This window comes from Solanum stenotomum, chromosome 7 (assembly GCF_019186545.1).
Source record: "Solanum stenotomum isolate F172 chromosome 7, ASM1918654v1, whole genome shotgun sequence".
In the NCBI taxonomy this organism is placed as follows: Eukaryota; Viridiplantae; Streptophyta; class Magnoliopsida; order Solanales; family Solanaceae; genus Solanum; species Solanum stenotomum.
Window position 1 is genome coordinate 617,231 of NC_064288.1, and position 22,694 is coordinate 639,924.

General features: G+C 34.6%; 2 protein-coding genes across 2 annotated transcripts; one reads left to right on the forward strand and one right to left on the reverse strand.

Moving 5' to 3' along the window:
• Window positions 1–3,477: 3,477 nt before the first annotated feature.
• On the forward strand, window positions 3,478–5,162 carry LOC125871136 (probable galacturonosyltransferase-like 7). Its single transcript, XM_049551727.1, has one exon. It carries the CDS (start codon window positions 3,875–3,877, stop codon window positions 4,976–4,978), a length of 1,104 nt encoding a protein of 367 aa, XP_049407684.1. The 5' UTR covers window positions 3,478–3,874; the 3' UTR covers window positions 4,979–5,162.
• Window positions 5,163–12,575: 7,413 nt separating this feature from the next.
• On the reverse strand, window positions 12,576–17,429 carry LOC125871099 (cellulose synthase-like protein D5). Its single transcript, XM_049551695.1, has 3 exons — window positions 16,432–17,429; window positions 14,825–15,635; window positions 12,576–14,479 (listed from the first exon to the last, which is right to left on the reverse strand). The coding sequence occupies exons 1-3, from the start codon at window positions 17,328–17,330 to the stop codon at window positions 12,707–12,709; spliced, it is 3,483 nt and encodes a 1,160-aa protein (XP_049407652.1). The 5' UTR covers window positions 17,331–17,429; the 3' UTR covers window positions 12,576–12,706.
• Window positions 17,430–22,694: the final 5,265 nt, after the last annotated feature.

Genomic DNA, 22,694 nt, shown 5'->3' on the forward strand with positions numbered 1-22,694 from the left:
CCTCACTGTACCCGAGGTTGCAGATTAATTCCTCCCAAGATAAAACGGATTAACCTGTTAAAGAAGTAGCGGTACCTCAAACTTCAATAACTTCAGCGAATGCAAGAACAGCAACAAGAGCACACACAGACTCAGTCGATGGATAATTTTGTTTATGTAAGAAAATGTATGCAGAGAGGAAAAAATTTAGTGTTTGAAAAATGGAAAAAGACCTCTTATTTATAGCCATTTATAGTAAGGAACGCGTCTGTTCAGACCAATTTTTTCAGAACTTTGTGTCTTTTGGGAAAAGTAACGACTTTTCGGAAGGAACATGTCCCTTCAAAACGTTTTTACCGTTACACGTGAATTTTAAATAAATTCTGTTGCTCCAAATTAATTCTATTATTTAACTAACATTCTGAATTAATTTACAAGAGAAGGAAATGAATTAACAAGATTGATTAAATAAATTTTGTCCAAAAATGTTATCAATCAATCACTTGCCAAATCCGAGGCCAAGCGAGCGACGATGACGGCGCGAGGGGCACCTTCTTCTTAACCCTTTAAGAACTAAAGTAATTGTTTCCTAATATAAGGATAACAATTTCATTTATTCTACCAATATGGTAAAAATGACTTTTCATTTGCACTTTGCAATGACTTTTCATCTTCCCTCCAAAATTGGTTCCCCCACTTCCCTCACTTTCCATTTTCTCTTCTTATTTCTCATTCACACCTTGCTAAACCCAACATATTTTACAAAGAAAAAGACCCATAATTTTTATTTTTGCTATAAAGACTCATGTTTGATGCGAACAGATTGTTTGCATCATCTATGAATAATTTATCAAAGAACAACTAGTTATTACTATTGTTGATTTACTGAACTAATGAATCTTTGTAAAATTATATGTATATCTAAAAAATTGTAGTAACATGTAATCATAAAAATTTATGTATAAAAGAGATCAATGAAGAGTTAAAAAAGGTTTTGATAGTTTTCATAAATTACCGAGGGAGGGTATACATTTGAAAGAAAAATACAACTCAAAAATTCTAAATTTTAACAAAATTTTAATTACAAATCAATCTGATTACAAGAATTATTAGTTTACCTCATGATCTGAAATCATGTCCAAACGAGTACTTATATAGAAAAGATCCTTTTGATTTCTATAATTTTTCATTCATTGAATATACTTACGACTAATCTACCAATTACTAAATTCATCATCATATGATCATGAAATAGAGACACTGTTAGAGAAAAAAATCAAATAAGAAATAGTGTTGGACTTGTTCCCTCAACGATCACACGATTGCATCTTCATGCTGATGAGTGATGNCTAATATAAGGACAACAATTTCCTTTCTTCTACAAATATGGTAAAAATGACTTTTCATTTGCACTTTGTAATGATTTTTCATTTTCCCTCCAAAATTGGTTCCCCCACTCTCCATTTTCTCTTCTTATTTCCCATTCATACTTTGCTAAACCCAACATTTTTTACAAAGAAAAAGACCCATAATTTTTATTTTTGCTATAAAGACTCATGTTTGATGCGAACAGATTGTTTGCACCATCTGTGAATAATTTATAAAAGAGCAACTAGTTATTACTTTTGTTGATTTACTGAACTAATGAATCTTTGTAAAATTGTATGTATATCTAAAAAATTGTAGTAACATGTAATCATAAATATTTATTTATAAAAGAGATCAATGAAGAGTTAAAAAAGGTTTTGATAGTTTCATAAATTACTGAGGGAGGGTATACATTTGAAAGAAAATACTAACTCAAAATATCTAAATTTTAACAAAATTTTAATTATAAATCAATTTGATTACAAGAATTATTAGTTTACCTCATGATCTGAAATCATGTCCAAACGAGTACTTATATAGAAAAGATCCTTTTGATTTCTATAATTTTTCATTCATTGAATATACTTACGACTTATCTACCAATTACTAAATTCATCATCATAAGATCATGAAATAGAGCCACTGTTAGAGAAAAAAATCAAATAAGAAATAGTGTTGGACTTGTTCCCTCAACGATCACACGATTGCATCTTCATGCTGATGAGTGATGATATCTCCTTTGTGAGAAAAAAACAACTAATTTTCTTTTGGGCTAATTTCCTAATTTTGTTGTAAATTTTGTAGTGGAGAGTTTAATAATGTTCTATTATAAATGTACTTTGTATTGTTATTTCATTTAAGTATTCCTATAGCTTCTTCAAAAAGCTTGCAATCAAGTCGATAACTTGCAAGTAATATGTGCAGATGATTTACAAGTAGCTTTCTGTGTAAAACCTTTTGAATAACTTTCTTAGGCTCGCAATCAAGTCAACATCTATAAAAATCTTGTAGCAAATTTTGAAAAAGTCTTGTAACAACCATTTTTCTTTTATAATAGAAAGTTAAGTCAATTTATTTGTACATTAATTTCAAAATAGATTGGGATTGCATTAGGGATCAGCTCTCAACCGTTTATATTTATCTAATGATGAATAAATTGAAACAATATATTTAGGAGGACATATTTTTGTGTATGTTATTTGAAAATGACATACCATTAATTGAAGATACACGTAATAAAGTTAATGATTCACTAGAGATATGGAAAAAAGTTTTAGATTGAGCAGGTCTAAATAGAGTGCACAAAATGAAAGTTCAAAATCGCATCATAGGAGATCATGAATGAGAAAGTGAGGATCGATAAACAAGTTATCCTTGAGAGTGGAATGTCTCAAATACCTTAGGTCTATAATCTAAAAAAATGATAAGATCGACGATGATATCACATATTATATTGACACAAATGGATAAAATGGAGGCTCACAATCGTTTGATTTTAGTCTCACGAATAACACGTTGAATTGTCATTCATTTCGTCTTTTAAAAAATAGGCCTAAATATCTTAATTTACATTTTGGAAATGTATTTAAATAAGTATAAATTATAGGAACCACATATTATAAGTACTAAATAACATCCTATCCCTTCTAGTTTTCTATTTACCNAATGTCTCAAATACCTTAGGTCTATAATCTTAAAAAATGATAAGATCGACGATGATATCACATATTATATTGGCACATATGGATAAAATGGAGGCTCACAATCGTTCGATTTGTCTCACGAATAACACGTTGAATTGTCATTCATTTCGTCTTTTAAAAAATAGTCCTAAATATCTTAATTTACATTTTGGAAATGTATTTAAATAAATGTTTAATTTACATTTCCGAAGAATCTTACACATTCGACGTAGGTCGATTAGTTTCACAAGATAACCAACCATCTCTTTCAAATTATAACAATTACTCTAAATTACCTACTCATTTTATAGTGATTGATTGTTTAAGTAACATGATTAGATATAATCACTTCATTTTATTGAATTCTTAGATAAATACAACATCTAATCACTTAAAACCAAATTCTTTTGTTTCTCAAGTACAGTATATGTTGTAGCCCAAAGAGTTTGGGAAAAGGCTTGAAAAAACCTAAATTTCTCCCTTTTCACTCTCTCTCTCTACTACAACTGTGTGACCTTCTCTCCCAGAGATATAGAGAGAGAGAAAGGGAAAGAGAAAGAGAAAGAGAAAAGAGTACTGGAACGCACGTCGCCATGGATTCTTCGCTCTCTACTGTTCCACCAATCCAAGGTCGCTTCGTTTTCACGGCATACCCTTAGAGAAACAAGCAAAGAACCCCAAAAGGGAAAAGCCCATCTTCATTGATTGGATTTTTTTTTTTAGCTGTGGCGGACTTTAGAAGAACCCTAGCATTCCTCTTTTCTTCAATTTCTTGGCGGAGGGTCAGTCGTTATAATCTCATATCAAAGAAGAAGAAGAGGAAAAAGGGATTTTACACTGTAAAAATGTTCTGGGTCACTAAGTTTTCAGGCTTTTTCGCTGCGGCAATGGTAATGATTGTTCTTTCACCATCCTTACAATCATTTCCACCTGCTGAAGCTATTAGATCGTCTCACCTTGAATCCTATCTCCGATTTCCCAGTCAAATTACCCCCACTGTTCCCCTTAATCGTTTCTCATTTCGTAAAGCCCCTGTATTCCGAAATGCCGGTGAATGCACCTCTAATGACAGAAGAATATTGGGGAAAACTGGGGTTTGCGATCCTTCGCTTGTTCATGTTGCGATTACTCTTGATGTTGAGTATCTTCGAGGTTCAATAGCCGCTGTGCATTCAATTTTACACCATTCGAGATGTCCTGAGAGTGTATTCTTCCATTTTCTGGTATCCGAAACCAATCTCGAAACCCTAGTTGGATCCACCTTCCCTCAGTTGAAATTCAAGGTATATTACTTTGATCCTGAACGAGTTCGAAATATTATCTCCACTTCCGTTAGGCAAGCGCTTGAACAGCCCTTGAACTACGCTAGAAATTACTTGGCTGATCTTCTGGAGCCCTGTGTTAGTAGAGTTATCTACTTGGATTCGGATCTTGTCGTTGTTGACGACATCTCTAAGCTATGGAGTACAAGTTTGGGTTCAAAAACGATTGGAGCTCCGGAGTATTGTCATGCCAATTTCACGAAATACTTCACGACGTCGTTCTGGTCGGAACCCAGATTTTCCGGCACGTTTTCCAGCCGGAAACCTTGTTACTTCAACACAGGGGTTATGGTTATAGATCTGAAGAAATGGAGACGGGTCGGGTACACTAAGCGGATAGAGAAATGGATGGATATCCAGAAGACTAATCGGATCTATGAACTGGGTTCATTACCGCCGTACCTCTTGGTCTTCGCCGGACACGTGGCACCAATTGAGCACAGATGGAACCAGCACGGTTTAGGCGGTGATAATGTGAAGGGAAGTTGCCGTGATTTACATCCCGGTCCGGTAAGCCTCCTCCACTGGAGCGGCTCCGGCAAGCCGTGGCTTCGGCTCGACTCAAAAGAGCCGTGTCCTCTCGATTCTCTTTGGGCACCTTACGATTTGTACGGTTTCTCGTCGTGAATTTCTCATTTCTCGCCGGTAAATTCCTCCCAGTAACTTCTTTTTTTCTGTTCATTTTATTATTGGGGATTTTTAACTTCTCTAATTTTTTTTTCTTCTCAATTTATTTCGTTCAAATTTTGTTTCTTCTTTTTTTTTATTTTAACATATGAACATTAATGCATCACCAGAGACATTTGTATTCTATTCTATTATTCGTGCAGCTTGAAATAAAAAAGGAATTACAGATAATTATTGGTTGTAATCAAGCTCATTTTATTTCACTTGTTCATATCTATGTTGCTCGAAATCATTGAGTATACTCGATACGAGTGCCACAACATTTTTTCAGCAGCAAGAGTAGGGTATATATCTGATGTGAAGTCAGCGAGATAAATTGTAACCGACACTAAATGAGTGGCCTATAAATAATTAAATGAGAGGAATACTATATATAATTTATGTATACATTATAGTTTTTTCTTTTTATCTTCTAATTAATTTAGTTATTGATAATGCTAGTGTCTAGAAAATGCTGTCTTTTGAAGTATGCTAATAAATAATTGTACTTATGATCCCTTTGAAAAGTGTGAGATTAAATGAATGTTAGGTTGTAGGTTGTAGCTCTCACATTAATAAATTGTATTTGGGGCTTGGTGTTTTACTGATTTTTAACTCTTTCATTTAAGTGTTGTCAATGAATTGTTGTTCTATTTTATTTGGGACTATCTATTACTACTCTAATTTGAACATGGACATGTGCTTACTTAAGATGATGCATGTAATAGGGATCAATTATTCTTGTTTTTTTATTAGTAAAAGATCAGCATAACATGACTTTTTGTATTAGGGGAAATGGGGTTTTGAAGCAATGTATGAAGGGAAAAAGGGAAGCAAGCAATAGCACCCAATCGTGTGATCTAGATAAGATTAGACATTCAATGAATCAGGGATTGAACAAGATGATAACTATGAGAGCATCATAATTCAATCCTAACCAAGACAAAATATAGTGATTTCCTTGCATTTGTTTAAGCTTTGATAGGTTTGGTAACTTTTTTATGAGTCCCGGCTTTGGTGGATAGAGTTACTTGATACTTGGTGCTGGTGAAAGGTGACATGTATCTCGTGGAATTAATTGAGGTGCGCAAAAACTTGCCTAGACACCACGATCATTAAAAAAAAAACATATACTTAGGGTGTGCTTGGTTCAAAGGAAAATATTTCTTACTTCTCTTAATTTAGGTGAACACTATGAGATATATGGAGGTGATGCTGAGGTGTGTGTTGTAGTGCATAGAAGAGATAGTTTGAAAGTCAATTATTTTTCTTATTTTCAATATAGACATACAAATTGAGGAAAATTTGATAAGAACACAACACTTCCCCTCCTACCTTGAGTTATGAATTCGTAAGTCATCAAAAGAGCAAAAAGAATGAAGCTAGTATAGCCTTCATAGAATAAATAATGCAATTGTTATAAAAAAAAATGAAACCATGGGTGGGCAAGGGGGAGGGGGTTCAACTTTTTGGATTAATGTAAAGATAGTGGAAATGCCATTTGTGGCACATGGGGGGGTTGCTAGCGACGGGGAAATAATTAGTGTTGCTGGCCAGCGAATTATGCGGTCCACTTTGTGGAATTGATTCTTGAGAAGAAAGAAAGAATATCTATCCATAGCATACAACATGAGAAGAATAAACTAAAAATGTGCAAATATTAAATAATAGAAAATGATGTATTTGTTTCATTGACAGGTTGTCAAAATAGGGTGAGGACTATGAAAACAGTAGTAAAGTACTGTCAAAAATGGTTGGCATTCACATATAAATCCAAAGGCTTTGCCAGATTTTTGCAGTCGTGAGGGCAAGAGAATCCAAGAAAGCCGTGGTGCCAACTGCACGGATTTCTTTTCAAATAAACCCCTTTTATTTCCTCCTCTAATTACTTTCACACCCAAAAAAAAATTCATCTATACCAATATCAAAAAGTTTGATTTATTTATATCATTTTCATTTGAAAAAAAACTTGTCCATGACAGTATTTATTAACTGAAATGATATAGATAAGTCAATCATTTTTTAATGGATAGCTCTTTTTGAAGGTTCGAGGGCATATTAGGGCATGTAATAAATGACGTGATTAAATTCATAGTTAACTACATATAAAAAATAATTTTGTAAAATTGAAATTGTTTTTGGTTAACGAATAATGGCGTGGAGGAGCGTTTTCTCAAATGGAAATGATATAGATCATCTAAACTTTTGATGGATGGGATAAATGAGTTTTTTGTCAAAGTCCGACGACATGTTTGAGTCTTTCCCTTTAATATATTAAAATATAGTTGGATTAATTTGCACACACTTTAATTAATTTTATGGAATAACTTTTTACCCTATACACATGTATCAAGTAATGCTGTCTATCAAAATTTGGATAAATGAAAAGAAATTGCTTAGTATTTTTTTACTAGATTAAAATTTATTATAATTTTCAACTCACTTCATTGATTATTAGGTACACCTTTATTAACTAATGAGCAAAACTTTAACCAATAACGTTCGAAATCCTAAAATAAAGGCGAAATACATCTATCACTTCTTAAATTTGTTTCTAAATCCATTTATAAGCTTGATTATAATTTGTTTTAATTGATCATCTAAATCTAAACATATGATAAAGTGTTGCGGTTAAGCACTCACTTTCAACTAAAAATATTTTAATAAGCTTTTGTGGATCTTTATCTATACTTATTACGTAAATAAGTTAATCACATGACACATCTCACTTTATTTTTTTTTAGTTATATATACATGATTATCAATTGAAAAAATTGTAAGTTTTATGAATTATTGAAACATGATTGGAATTTCTTAAAATTTGGATTTTAGTTTTAAAAGGATGTATGAGCTGTTGACTATATGTTTCTGATAACTATTAAGCAATAGTTATAACAATATTTAGCATATATGATATGATACAACAAGTGGTTTATTTGTCAAATATATTTGAGATATAAAAGAAAAAAGGGGATGAGCTGTGACATTGATGTGGCATCTAACATTGTTGCGTGTGAAGTGTCCAATGTATGGGACCCATTCCTTTTTCCCTGGCATCACACGTGGCCAGCTTCGTTGGCACTAAATATCATCGTTAATAATTGTTGTGGATTAAGGAGTCGAATCGTTACTAGTTGTTTTAGTATATGTTTTTAATAATGAGCATTCAAATAAAGGGTGCTTCGGAGCGCTAGATTCATGTTCAATTTTTTTTTTATTTTTAGCACAGGCGAATTCAAGATTGTTTTTATTTTATGAAATATGAGTATAAAATTCTTCTGACTTGCTGTGGCTTCTTTGCTGCTCTATTATTTTACTCTATAGGGTACTTTCAAGTTGAAATTTATTGGTTCGAACGTAGCTCATATGTCCTTGTCTAAAATTACCTCATTATTTTGAAGTTTTCTTTTTCTACTTGTGATTTTATTTTTATTTAAAGAAAAAGCCTACAGTTGAATGAGTAAAGTAATCGTGTTTAATATAATAATTAATCTGAGTTTTGACAGCATCATCTTTACTAATTTTATACTATTAATCATCATATGAGATATGGTAATTCTACCTTTTTGAATTTGATAATGAATAGATAAAAAATGTAATTCTAGTAGAGCCTTTTACTACAACACTAAGCCTAATTAGAGAAAGAAGCTGGTAGGTTAATCATGTTGGCAGTACTGCAAACTTACTATAGTCATAATTCCCTTTTTCCAATGGATTAAAAAAATAGGATAATTAAAAAAATGAAAAGAATATGGATAATTTCTAGTTTAAACTATTCGATCATCTAATTTATAAAATATAGAAACTGTATAGGGTGTTGTTCAAGTGATGTCTACCAAAAAAATAACTTGTAGTCTAGTTGAGATCAAACCCTCTTTACAAGATTATAGACTTGAACTTTCATGACTCGCTAATTTACTACTACATATGCATACGCAACATCACTGTATAGTTGGCCAAATGATACTTCCTTCATTTCAAAATAAGTGGTAATTTTTAGAATAAAGTAAGATGTATTTCTACTTATTTGTAGAAAGTAAGATGTATTTCTACTTACTCCTAAATCCTAAATTCTAAATCCTGAAACTCGAACCCCGAACTCAGAACCCAAAACCCGAAATACAAATCCCAAAACCTCAAACCCCGAACCCTAAATCTAAAACCCTAAGAAGGATACATAAATCTGGTGCCTTAGAGCATCCAAACTTTTTTTCTGAAAAAACTTTATGAGAACCTCCGTAATGAGTTGGAGAAACATTATGTATAGTCCTACCATTTTAAAGAATATTTTCGCATTTACGATCAAACTTTTAGAAATTATGCAACCTTCTTCATTTTTCGTGTGTATTAGCCCATGAATCTGGCTGGCACCTTAGATCACCCAAAAAATTTCTCTGATTTTTTTTATGAGGACTTCTGTAATGAATTGGAGAAGCATTACGTATAGTTCCACCATTTATAAGGCATATTTTTCGCATTTACGAGCCAACTTTAAGGAATGATGCGACTTTCTTCGTTTTTCGTGTGTATTAGCCCATGGATCTGACGTCTTGGAGAACCAAATTTATTTTTCTCAAAAACTTTATGAGGACCACCGTAATGAGTTGGGAAGCACTATGTATAGTCCCACCATTTTAAGACATATTTTTGCATTAACGAGCCAATTTATGAGAACTACGTGACTTTCTTGATTTGTCGTGTATATTAGCCCATGAATCTAGCTCCTTAGAGAATCCAAAAAAGAATTTTGAAAAAACATTATGAGGACCTCCATATTGAGTTGTAGAAGTATTACGTATATAGTCCCACCATTTTAAGGCATATTGTCACATTTACGAGCCAACTTTTAGGAATTACGCGACTTTCTTAGTTTTTCGTGTGTATTAGCCCATGGCTCTAGCGCCTTAGAGCACCCAAATTTTTTTCTTGAAAAAAACTTTATAAGAACCTCCATAATGAGTTGGGAAAACATAACATATAATCCCATTATTTTAAGGTATATTTTTGCATGTACGAGCCAACTTTTAGTAATTACGCGACTTTCTTGATTTTCGTGTGTATTAGCCCATGGATCTGGCGCCTTTTGATCATCCAAATTTTTTTCTGAAAAAATTATATGAGGACCACCATAATAAGTTGGGGAAGCATTACGTATAAGCCAACCATTTTTTCACGTTATTTTCATATTTATGAGCCAACTTTTAACAATTATCCAGTGTTCACCATTTTTCGTGTGTTCCCATTGATCTGGCGCTTTTGGGGCACCCAGATTTTTTTTTGGAAAAAAACTATATGAGGACCTCTATAATGAGTTGGGGAAGCATTATGTATTGTCCTGCTGTTTTTTTCATCAATATTTTCGCATTTACGAGCCAAGTTTTACGAATTACCCAACTTTAACCATTTGTCTTGTATATTAAACCATGGATTTGACGCCTTTGGGGGACTCATAATTTTTTTTCTCAAAAAATTATATGAGGACCTACGTAATGAGTTGGGGAAAAATTACGTATAGTCCTGCCATTTTTTCACGCATATTTTCTCATTTATGAGCGCACTTTAAGGAATTAACATACTTTCATCATTTTTCGTGTGAAATAGCCCATGGATCTGGCGCCTTTATGACACACGATTTTTTTTCCTGAAAAAACTATAAGAGGACCTCCATAATGAGTTGGGGAATCATGATGTATAATCCCGATGTTATTTTCACGCATATTTTTGTATTTACGAAAAGTTTTTAGGAATTACCGACTTTCACCTTTTTTTTGTGTGTATTAGCCCACAGATCTGGCGTCATTGTGGTACCTGAAATTTTTTTCTGAAAAAACTATATGAGGACCTCTGTAATGAGTTTGGGAAGTATTACGTATAGTCCCGTCATTTTTTTCACGCATATTTTTACATTTACAAGCCAACTTTTAGAAATTTATCCGTCTTTTGCCCTTTTCGTGTGTTAATATTAGCCCATTGATTTGACGTCTTAAGGGATCTTTTTTTTAAAAAAAAGCTATATGAGGACCTTCGTAATGAGTAGGGAAAGTATTACATATAGTCCTGCCGTTTTTTCACGTATATTTTTGCATTTGCAGGCCAACTTTCAGGAATTATCTGACTACTTTATTTTTTGTGTGTATTAGCTCATGGATTTGGTGCCATTGGGGCACCTGAAATTTTTTTCTAAAAAATCTATAGAAGGACCTACGTAATTAGATATGGAAGCATTACGTATAGCCCCGCCGTTTTTCATGCATATTTTCACATTTACGAGTCATTTTTAGAAATTAACTTACTTTCATCGTTTTTCGTGTGTAAATGCCCTTGGATTTGACGCATTTGAGGCACTCAATTTTTTTTGTATGAAAATACTATATAAAGACCTACGTAATGAATTTGGGAAACATTGCGTATAGTTCCGCCATTTTTTCATGCATATTTTATATCCAGAGTCAACTTTTAGAAATTACCCAATTTTCTTGGTTTTTCGTGTTTATTAGCCCATGGATCTGGTGCCTTTGGGGCAACCGGAATTTTTTTCTGAATAAACTATATGAGGGCCTTCGTAATGAGATGAGGAATCGTTAAGTATAGTCCCGCTGATTTGTTCGTGCATATTTTCACATTTATGTGACAACTTTTAGAAATTACCATACTTTCGTCATTTTTCGTCTGTATTAGCACATAGACCTGGAACCTTTGGGGCACCTGAATTTGTTTTCCTGAAAAACTATATGAGGACATCCATAATGAGTTGGGAAAACATTACATATTTTCCCGTCGTGTTTTACGTATATTTTCACATTTACGAGCCATTTTTTAGGAATTAACCAACTTTCGTCGTTTTTCATGTGTATTAGGTTATTAACCCATGGATCTGGCGCCTTAGGGCACCTGAATTTTTTTCTGAATAAACTATATGAGGGCCTCCGTAATGAATTGGGGATAGCCATTTTTCAGCCATATTTTCACATTTACGATCAAACTTTTAGGAATTATCTGACTTTCACTATTTTTCGTGTATCTTCTTTACCCATTTTTTTTCCCACTATTTTCACGCATATTTTCGCATTTACGAGCCAACTTTAGGAATTACCTGACTTTCGTTGTTTTTCGTGTGTAGCTTATGGATCTGACGCATTTGTGGCATCCAAATTTTTTTTTCTGAAAAAACTATATGACCTCCCTAATGACTTGGGCATTATAGGTCCGCCGTTTTTTCATACATATTTTCTCACTTACGAGCCAACTTTAAAGATTGCCCGACTTTTGTCATTTTTTTGTGTGTAATTTCTCCCATGAATCTGGCAGCTTTGGGACACTCGAAAATTTCTTCTCAAAAAACCATCTTATGTGAAACACCATTTAGCTTGAAACAAAATGAAAAGGTAAAAATGCAACTTCAAATGGAAACAGAAAGAGTATATATGGGGAACTAACTTTCCCTTAAAAATACCATAAAGCTCAGATATGGGATAACTTCATCACATTCAACTAGCTGTGGTAAAATAATGAATACCCATATCAAATTCCTATTTTTTTTGCACTTACACAATGTAACATACATCTTCTTAACATAAAGTAAAAAAGTAATACTACTAAACAGTGAGATGAAGTTGAGAACCTTCATACTCTTTTTTAACAATGTATGAGCCTTTAAGCTGAGCTGCCGAGATGGACAGACACAGCAACTCAAGGAAACTGAAAACTTGAGAAATCTTGGTGTCCTGAAGGCGGATATACATAAACCGCGAGCAATGAGATGACAATGCAGATGAGAGCAGACCATAAGAAGACAATGGTGGGAACCTTTCCCCTTTTCCCCATTAGTCCTTTCGCAAATGGATAGAGATGAGATAACACCCAAAAACTGAAGAATACACCTCCAAGAAGCTTGCTCCATTGTGGGAAAGGACTATATACTGTCCTGAATGTGCCTACTGCAATTGCAATCATGTTGATCAGTATGATTGTGATTGGTGGAATCATTAGGACTGTCCAACGGAACTCGTATAGCTCTGCAAATTCGTCTTCTCCATCATCAGGTGCAGCTGATTTTGACGTCAATGTGAATGAGATGTCAACTCCTGCTATAACTTTCAATAGTCCTTGTATCACAGCAGCTGGATGAGCACTAGTTCCACCAATTAACCAGAATTGCTCATTCCTCCACCAATCATGAAGGGTGATTCCTGACCATTTGATTTCAAGGAGAGCAAGCATGCATAGGGTGATTGTGATTGCTAGCAAGAACACCAAGAAGGTGACATTGAGGGATTGCACAATGAATTTTCCTGAGAAGAGTGAAAGTGCAGGCAAGAGACAATAGACAAGGAGGAAAATGGAAGTAAACGGATACATCCCCACGTTGAAATACGCCACTCTCTGAAGGAACTTCATTCTTGGGCTTGCAAATAGTGCATTGTTGCGAGAGAAGAAGATTTCGACTGAACCTGTTGCCCATCTGAGAACTTGGATGAGCCTATCAGTTAGATTGATTGGTGCTGTCCCTCGAAATGCATCTCTTTTTGTGACACAGTAAATTGATCTCCAGCCTCTATTATGCATCCTGTAACCTGTCACGACATCTTCCGTGATCGAACCATATATCCATCCTACTCTGTTGCCCCATTCAGTTTTGTCCTCATAATAGCAACTTATGACACCTACAGCCTCAGCAAGTGCTGAAGCATCCAATGGCTCGCGATGTACAGCAAGTGAACCTGCTGGCCTTCCTTGGCAACCTTTGCCTCTCAACTCATGGAGCAGCCTCCCTCCAAATTCAGCTACAGCAATAGAGTCCACCAATGGAATGGAGTTTCCAAACTGTTTTGTAAGCAAAGATCTGCTTACTTCCTCCTCATCATCTTTATTCCCAATCATTGGCAAAAACATCTCATCATCCTCTTGATCCTTTTGTATATTAGGTTTCCTCAAAAGCTTTCGAGTCTTCCTGCTACCAAACCATCCACGATGTTCAGTTGCTCTTGGTGGACTAAAACCATAAAGAGCAATTCTTCGGAAAATGCAGCCTGTTCCTACATACATTGGACCCTGCAAACCATCCAGTGCTCTCATGCCAACATCAAAGAAAACTGTATTGTGGTTTGCATATCGATCATTTGGATCAACACCCTCAAACCTCTGAGGGAACTGAACATAACAGATCCTGTCACCCCCTTTGTCAAGCATAAAGCACATTCCCTCTCTCAGAGCCAATGAGTTGTAGATGTAATGGTCACAATCAAGATTGAGAATGAATGCACCATTTGACATTATTGCACTGGCTCGAACTAAAGCATTCATCGCTCCAGCTTTCTTGTTGTGATCAAAACCAGGTCTCTTTTCTCTGGAAACATAAACCAGCATTGGCAATCTGACATCAACATCTGTTGTGTCAATCATGTTCTTCTCGTCTGCTTCATTCCCATAAAGTGGCTCTGCATTTGGAGGAACCAACATGATCTGCAACAAACAAAGTTCAGGAACTCAGCAAAAGAGTTGGAAGTAAAAAATTTCACATTTAATGTGAACTTGAAAGACAAAGTACTAATCCTAGATGATACAAGATTTCTTGCTCCATTGTTTCAATTTGTTTGTGTTAGTTTCCTTTTTAGTCCGGTTCAAAAAAAAACTCTTCCCTTTTTTTACAACTCTTTAGTTGTATTACATGACACCACAAGTTTCAGACATTTTGATACGTTCTACGTATCTTTAATTTCTTAATCTCCATTTCAAATCAAAATCAGACAAACAATTTGAAACCGAGGGAGTATTAAGCAAGAGATATCGAAGGACAAAGAATGTTACCTGTATAATACCCTCATGATCACCTCTTGAATGTCCTTCCTCAGCTGATGACCAAGTACCATGCCAGTGAGTTCCATCAGACATCCAAGTAGCTTTAGGGACCTTGATGGGTTCAGAGAGATCCTCTCCAAGTTCCACCTGTTTTCTTTTAGCCCTCAACTCCTGTTGGGTGTTGTAAGCATCTGATCGTCGCCTTATTGACTCAGGCAAGGCATTTATCCTCACCTTGAATTCATCATATTCCCTCTTCACCCTTCTTCTGTCCCTAACAAAGTCAAGTTTCACTTTGTTTTTCAGTGGATCACGCTTTTGCCCAAAGTATGACTCAGGATTTCTGGGTTCTATCTTATGTTTTTTACAGAAGGGAACCCATATTCTTGCAAAGCTAGCAGCTTCTGCAAGAGCCTCAAATGTCACCAAGGAACCTCCATCATCTGATAAGTAACATGCCACCTTTTCAACAGGATAATCAACAGCAAGAATGGAAAGGATTGTGTTTGCAGTGACAAGAGGTGGTTCTTTTTCTGCATCAGCAGTTGAAACAAACACATCAATGCCTGGCAAATCAGACAATCCCTTCGGGTTTCGAAGGTTTGGTCCTGAACTTTCAAACCTTTCTTTCAATACAGAGAGGTCAGTGATTCTTCTAACAGGGCAGAGCTTTGGCAACTGATCAAGAAGCCAAGATATTGCAAACCAAACCTCACACACTACTGACATTATCCATAACCACAGTGCTTCATGATTTGGATGAGAAATCCTCCATGTCAAGAAACAAGCCAACGCACCAAGACGAAGAACCATGAGCAACCTGCATAATTAACATTCATACATCAAATTCAAATCTTGATACTGATTCATATATTTTCTCATTTGAAATCAAAGCAGTCACAATTAGCAAATGACTATCTTCTATAATCTTTCGATATGTTATTGTCTAACCATGCCTCAACTAAAAATTTAAATGGAGAATTTATTCAATTTATTATGTTTGAACATGATGTGGAGCTAGAAATTCATACAAGGCAATTCAAAACTTTATTAGAGTTGTCACACCTAGAAATTAGACTTGTGATCTAAGTCAATTTTTGAACCCCTTATTATTGTACTAGAATATTTCTTGTGTCAAGGGGATTCAACTGTTCATATATAACCAACGATATTTGTTTTTACCCTATTTGTACAGTATAATATTCCGACAAAGAGAATTCAACTGAACCCCCTTGGCTCCCTTTAGCTCTGCCAATGGAACACTAACACCTCGCGTGTGGATATGATACCTTTGTCTTGGCCAAGTAGAAATATATTCTTTTAGGTGGCAACTAGACCTGAAATGAGGATATTTGCCTCCTTTGGTACTACTTTGAAGTGTGTGGACTGTTTCACTAAAATGTTAAGCTATTAGAGAAAGAACACTTCTATTGTAAGATCTATTTCTGTTTGTGGGTGGCAATTAACTAAAAGCTAAACTATTAAAGAGAGAACACTTCTACTGTAAGATCTTTTCTATTGTTTCAACTATTCAGCAATAAGGAATTTTAAACTCCACTCTTTAAATATGAACATAAACACATAACTATAACAAGACATGTACTTTAAATGATTACCTATATGGACTGATAATTGCAGCTGAGATTCCAACTTTCCTTGTCAAAGGCCTATTTCTTCTGTCACTAAAATCAGGAGGATTTTCAGATCTATCAAGACCTCTCCCAAATTCATGACCATCAGAAGGCCACAAAGCATTCCCATAACCATAAGTCCCTTTAGTCTCAAAAAGCCATCTTGTATGATCAAAATCTTGATTTGGATTCTTGAATGACTGCACAAGTGAAAAATTCTTCTCCATTCTCCCTCCTCTTCCCCTCGAAGGTAACGGATTCGCTTGATCCTTAGCTTCCGATCTCGGTTCATCACTTTCATCATCACTAATCCCCTTATAAGACTCTTTACAACCAGGACAATGCCCTCCATCAAACCCCACACAATCCAAATAACACTCTCTACAAATCACATATCCACATTCACACCTCTCCTCAGCTTTTTTCTCATCACAACCATCCATTTGACACATTGTTTTACATTTCATCACCATAGGTTCTTCCTCAGAGCTTTTCCTAACATGTGCTTTAGTTGCAGAATTAAAACCCCCAGTAAAAATCGTATCTTTAATATACCCATCACTCGGATTTCCATACCCATAGCTTTTTCTACTACTCCCAACCCCAACAGGACTATTCTGAGAATCCGCCACTGTACGATTATCTGGGGTTGGTGGAATATGAACTGTATAAGCTACAAATTCATCAGTACTCTCTTTAGACATAGAAAGATACCTTCCACCAGAAGAACCCCTCAATCCCTTTCCACTAAGAGGTGAATTAGGATTCGTCGATAACGAATGTCTCCGAATCGGACTAGTTAAGCCATGGCAGCCACCAGTTGGAGATGAAGTAACTGTAATTTTAACTGGAGATGATAAAGATTGAGAATCAATCAACCCCATTTTTCTTTTAGTATCAAGATTCAATCTTTTCTTCAGCTATGAGAGAAAATCAAGAATTTTTTTGAAGAATTTAAGAAAAGAAGAAGAAAGACATTTTGGATTGTAAGAAGAGAAGAATGAAAATCATCCTTAAATTTGAAAATTTGAGATTGATGAAAGGTGTCATGTGTAACGGTCGACAAATACTGACCGTTAGATTTATGAGATCTTTTGTCTGTTGTGGCACTTGAGAACGGTCTGATTGATTTTCTGATGTGGATATGAAAGTCAAAAGGGGTAAAGTTTTTAATTAAATTAAAATAAGAAAAAGTAAGAAATTAATAAGTTTTCCACTTTAAATACTCAACGGTCGATTTAATAAAGCCTAGATATGGGGGGTGGACAGGGAAGAAAAGAAAAATAAAGGCAGTCCTTTTTTTTTCCCTTTATTTTTTAAATTTAATTTTATTTAGAGTTGCATGAAGGTGAGCGGTGATAAGACAGAATATAACACAACTTCAAGTTATTAAAGACATGATCTTAGATAGGAAGATATATGAAGAATGTGTATTAAAGATAGTAGGTAGTGTAGTTGTGTTGCTTAGAGTGGCTAGTCTTTGTCATGGTGTTTGTGGCACTTGAGTCGAGGGACTTTCTGAAACATCAGGTAATAATAAGATTTGCATACATTCTATACCTTCTCAGACCTCACTTGTGAAATTTCACTGATATGTTGTTGTTGCATGAGGTCAAAGGTGAACCCAAGATTTGAAAATTTCAATGTTGTTACATGAGGATGAGGTGAGTCTCTAAGAAGTAGTAAACCAGTTTAAGTTATATGGTATATGAGTCTCTACAAACTAAGTCAAGGTTGTATTGAAAATAATATTTTTTTACCATAAAAATAGGGATAAGATAACGTACATTATACCTTTTCTAGATATGTACATTATACCTTTTCTAGATATGATTTGTGATATTACACTATATATTGTTAATAAAATTATATTAAATATGTGGTTATTGTCACCATTAATGATAGTGTAAAGAAGTTTTAATACATATTAGTTAGTTATACCAAGTTATTGCTTTATTTTTCGTGTTATCATAAGAATAAAATTGAAGATTAATACTGTTAAAATATATAGATTAGTTATACCAAGTTATTGCTTTATTTTTCGTGTTATCATAAGAATAGAATTGAAGTTTAATACTACTAAAATATATAGATTAGTTATTCCAAGTTATTAATTTATTTTTCGTGTTATCATAAGATATAGAAAGTTACTTGTTATTTCCTATAAAATCCAGCATAACATATAGAATATTCGAATAGTGAAGTAATTAACTACTAAACAAGATTGATAATAGAATTGTAGAAGATGAAGATAGTATATATTCTTTTTAAGTATATGTTACAATGAATAAGCATACGTATTTATATATACCTTTGTAACTAACTTACCTAATCTTCTAACTAACTCTATACCTAACTTCTGGAAATGTGCCTTACTAACTTTTACATTGAACTTCCTTTTTAACTTCCTCAATACTCCCCCTCAAGCTAGGTGGTGCAAATATGTTCAAGACACCTAGCTTGGACAATAGATATTCATGTTGTGACTTGTTGAGGCCTTTAGTTAGCAAATCTGTAGGCTGATGTTGTGTTGAAACATAGACAATATTGATCAGTCCATTTTGAAGTTTCTCCCTAATGAAATGACAGTCCACCTCACTGTGTTTAGTACGCTCATGATAAATTGGATTAGAGGCTAATTGAATAACAGACTTGCTATCACTATATATTTGAACTAGTAAGTGTACCTCAGCCTTCAACTCTTTCAGCATACCTACCAACCAAACTAACTCTGTCACAGTTGAAGCTAAGTTTCTATACTCAGCTTCAGCTGAGCTTCTTGACACAATGATTTGCTTCTTAGCTTTCCAAGAGATCAAATACTCTTCAAATTTAATCACATATCCAGTTACAGACTTCCTGGTAAGGGGGCATGCAGTCCAATTTGCATCATAGAAAGCTGTAATTTCACGACTACAATTACTGGATAGTAATATACCTTGACCTGGTTGCCTTTTGATGTATTTGACAACTCTAAGTGTTGCATCCATATGAGACTTTTTTGATTGATGTAGGAACTGACTTAATGTTTGTATACTAAAAGAAATGTCAGGCCTTGTCATGTTTAGATATAGCAACTTCCCAATTTTGATAAGTAACTTGATCTGTTAGAGGCTCCTCCTGATTTTGTCCAGTTTGTTCGTCATACTGCCTTGATGTCAACTTCATATTTACATCCATAGGTGTTCCAACAGTCTTTGCTCCTGATAAACCAACTTCTGAAATGAGTTGAAGTGCATATTTCCTTTGATGCATTACTACTTCACTGTTTGATCTTACAAACTCTATTGCAAGAAAGTATTTTAACTCTCCTAGATCCTTCATTTTAAAACTTAGTTGTAAGGACTTTTTTGTTTCCTCTACTAGCTTTAAACTACTTCATGTTACCAAAATATCATCAACATACACTAAGATTATTGTAGTTCCTTCAATTGTCCTTCTTGTAAATAAAGAGTGATCATGCTGACTTTGATTAAAACCCAGCTTCTGTAGAACTGCTGCAAATTTATGATTTCATTGTCTTGGTGCTTGTTTAAGCCCATACAATGATTTTTTCAGTCTATACACCTTATACTCACCCCACCCCCCGGCTGGAAAAACCTTGAGGCACAGACATGTATATTTCATCATCTAACTCACCATTCAAAAAAACATTATATACATCCATTTGATGTATATGCCAACACTTGGACACAACTAAGGCTAAAATAGCTCTCATTATGACCATTTTTACCACAAGGGAAAAGGTTTCTTTGTAATCTATACCTTCCTTTTGGTTATATCCTTTGGCCACCAGTCTTGCTTTAAAACCTTTCTACTTCTCCATTAGACTTGTATTTAATCTTGTAAATTCGTCTGCATTCAATAGCAGACTTCCCTTTTGGCAAATCAACCAGTTTCCAAGTTTTGTTATCTTGTAAAGCTTGTATTTCAGCTTGCATTGCTTCAATCCACTTAGGATCTTTGCTGGCTTCAGCAAAGGATGCAGGTTCAGTTAGAACAGAAGTTGCAGCAACAAACTCCTGGTAAGGTTTAGTGACACAAAATCTTTCATCTAAACTGATGGATGTACTTCTCGTGTAGATCTTCTATTCACCACTGTTTGAGAGTCAGTAGAAACAAACTCATTCCCGACTACATTGCTCTTCTTGTAAGCATATATTCTCACTATTCTGCTTGTTCATCATGTTGTCACACAATAACTTCCATTCTACATTTATCATAATACCATCCATACTACTCACAAATGTGCCCTCTTCTCTTTTACCTAAGGCAGATATGAAAGGGAACACTATCTCTTTGAATACCACATCTCTACTCACAAAGAAATTACTTGATGTCAAATCTAACAAAATATAGCCCTTCTGAGTTTCTGAATATCCTATATGTACTGCAGCCTTTGTCCTTGATGTTAACTTATCACTGTCAGTTAGAACCTTGGCATAACATAAGCAACCTAATACTCTAAGATGACAACATTGGCTTGCTTCCATACATTTTCTCATATGGAGATTTACCTCCAAAACTCTGCTAGGCATCCTATTTATTAGGTAGACAGCTGCAAGCACACACTAACCCCAATATTTTAAAGAAATATGCCCCTGAAACCTTAGAGCCCTAGTTACTTCCAAGAGATGTCTATGCTTTCTTTCAGTCACACCATTTTGCTGAGGTGTATAAGGACAGGATCTCTGATGTACTATTCCTCTTTCTTTAAACAAGGCAGCACAAACTGAATTCATGAATTCAGTTCCATTATCAAATCTAACCTTTCTTACCTCTTTGTCATACTGTGTTTTAACAAACTTCAGAAAATAACCTAAAGCTACACACACATCTGACTTATTTTTTAACAAAAAAACTAAAGTCATTCTTGAGAAATCATCAACCATTGTAAGGAAAAATCTATTACCATCAAATGTAGGCTGTTTGTATGGTCCCCAAACATCCAAATGAAGCAAATCAAAAACTTGACTACTTTTGATGCTACTAATAGGACATGCAGTTCTGGTCTGTTTTGCACTAGGACAAATAGTACATTCATTCAACACTTTGTTCATTATTTCTGAATTAATAGGAAACACTTTACTTAACACATGTGATGCTCCATGTCCTAACCTCATGTGCCATACATCCACTTCCTTTTTTTGATAATTGTTGAACCTCTAGCTTCTTTTCAGATGCAACAAGTAAGTGATCTTGTGTCAAGTACCTCAGCATCAAGTACAAACCATCATCCTCTTTACCAACCTCCCTCACCTTGCCAGTGTAAAGATCCTGAAATACACAGAAATGAGGGAAGAAAGTGACTGAGCAATTTAACCCTTTAGTCAACTTGCTTACTAAGAGTAAATTGTACTTGAACTCTGGAATATGATAGACATTAGTAATCACACTCCTTGGAGATATGTGGCACACTCCAGTATTAGACACATAAGACACTTCACCAGTAGGTAGATAAACTGGTTTTAGATCCTTAACCTTGACAACAGAATGTTTTGTAAGCATATCCATATTTGATACCATATAATTAGACTCCCCTGTATCTATAATCCAGACCTGATTATTTTCAAAAACTAACAAAGTTTTACCTGCAGTACTAGCCTGAAGATCATATACTGAATTTGTATCTTCTAATTTTTGTCCACATCCTTGATTCTGCTTTAACATATGCAGAATTTGATCATACTGATCTTTGGTGAAACTACACCCCTGCAGTTGACTTGAACAATCACCTATGTTACCTAATGATTCTTCACATGAACATTTGTGTTACTTCCATAGTTGAAGGTTGATCCGTCTAAACCATTCTCATAGCAATTTTTCTTGTACTGTTAACATCAATCCCAACCATGTAAGCTCCACTTCATGTATTAGTACTCATTTTTCTTTTGGATTTGAAATTAGAAGGGTATCCAATCAATTTGTAACACGGATCCTTAGTATACCCTTTGCATCTGCAAAACTCACATACAACAGGAAATTTTTTCTTAAACTTGTTCAATCCTTGAGTACTAGAGATTCCACTTGTTCTTGAATACATCACCATAGGGTCTATAACAGAATCAGTCACAGAACTTAACCCTACACTTGACTTGCTAGAAGTTATCTTCTGACACTCATCATTTATCACCATTGCATAAGCTTGATTCACTGTAGGAACAGGACTCATTAACAAAATCTGATTTCTTGCCTATTCAAAAGACTCATTCAATCCCATCAAGAACTGATACAATTTCTGTCGATTT

Excerpts from the sequence above, each read along its gene's own strand:
- LOC125871136 (XM_049551727.1), top strand. The coding sequence starts at position 3,875 with ATGTTCTGGGTCACTAAGTTTTCAGGCTTTTTCGCTGCGGCAATGGTA.
- LOC125871099 (XM_049551695.1), bottom strand. The coding sequence starts at position 17,330 with ATGGGGTTGATTGATTCTCAATCTTTATCATCTCCAGTTAAAATTACA. Across the intron at positions 15,636-16,431 it reads GCAATTATCAGTCCATATAG|GTTGCTCATGGTTCTTCGTC; the intron begins GTAATCATTTAA and ends TTAATTATGCAG. Across the intron at positions 14,480-14,824 it reads ATCATGAGGGTATTATACAG|ATCATGTTGGTTCCTCCAAA; the intron begins GTAACATTCTTT and ends TGTTTGTTGCAG.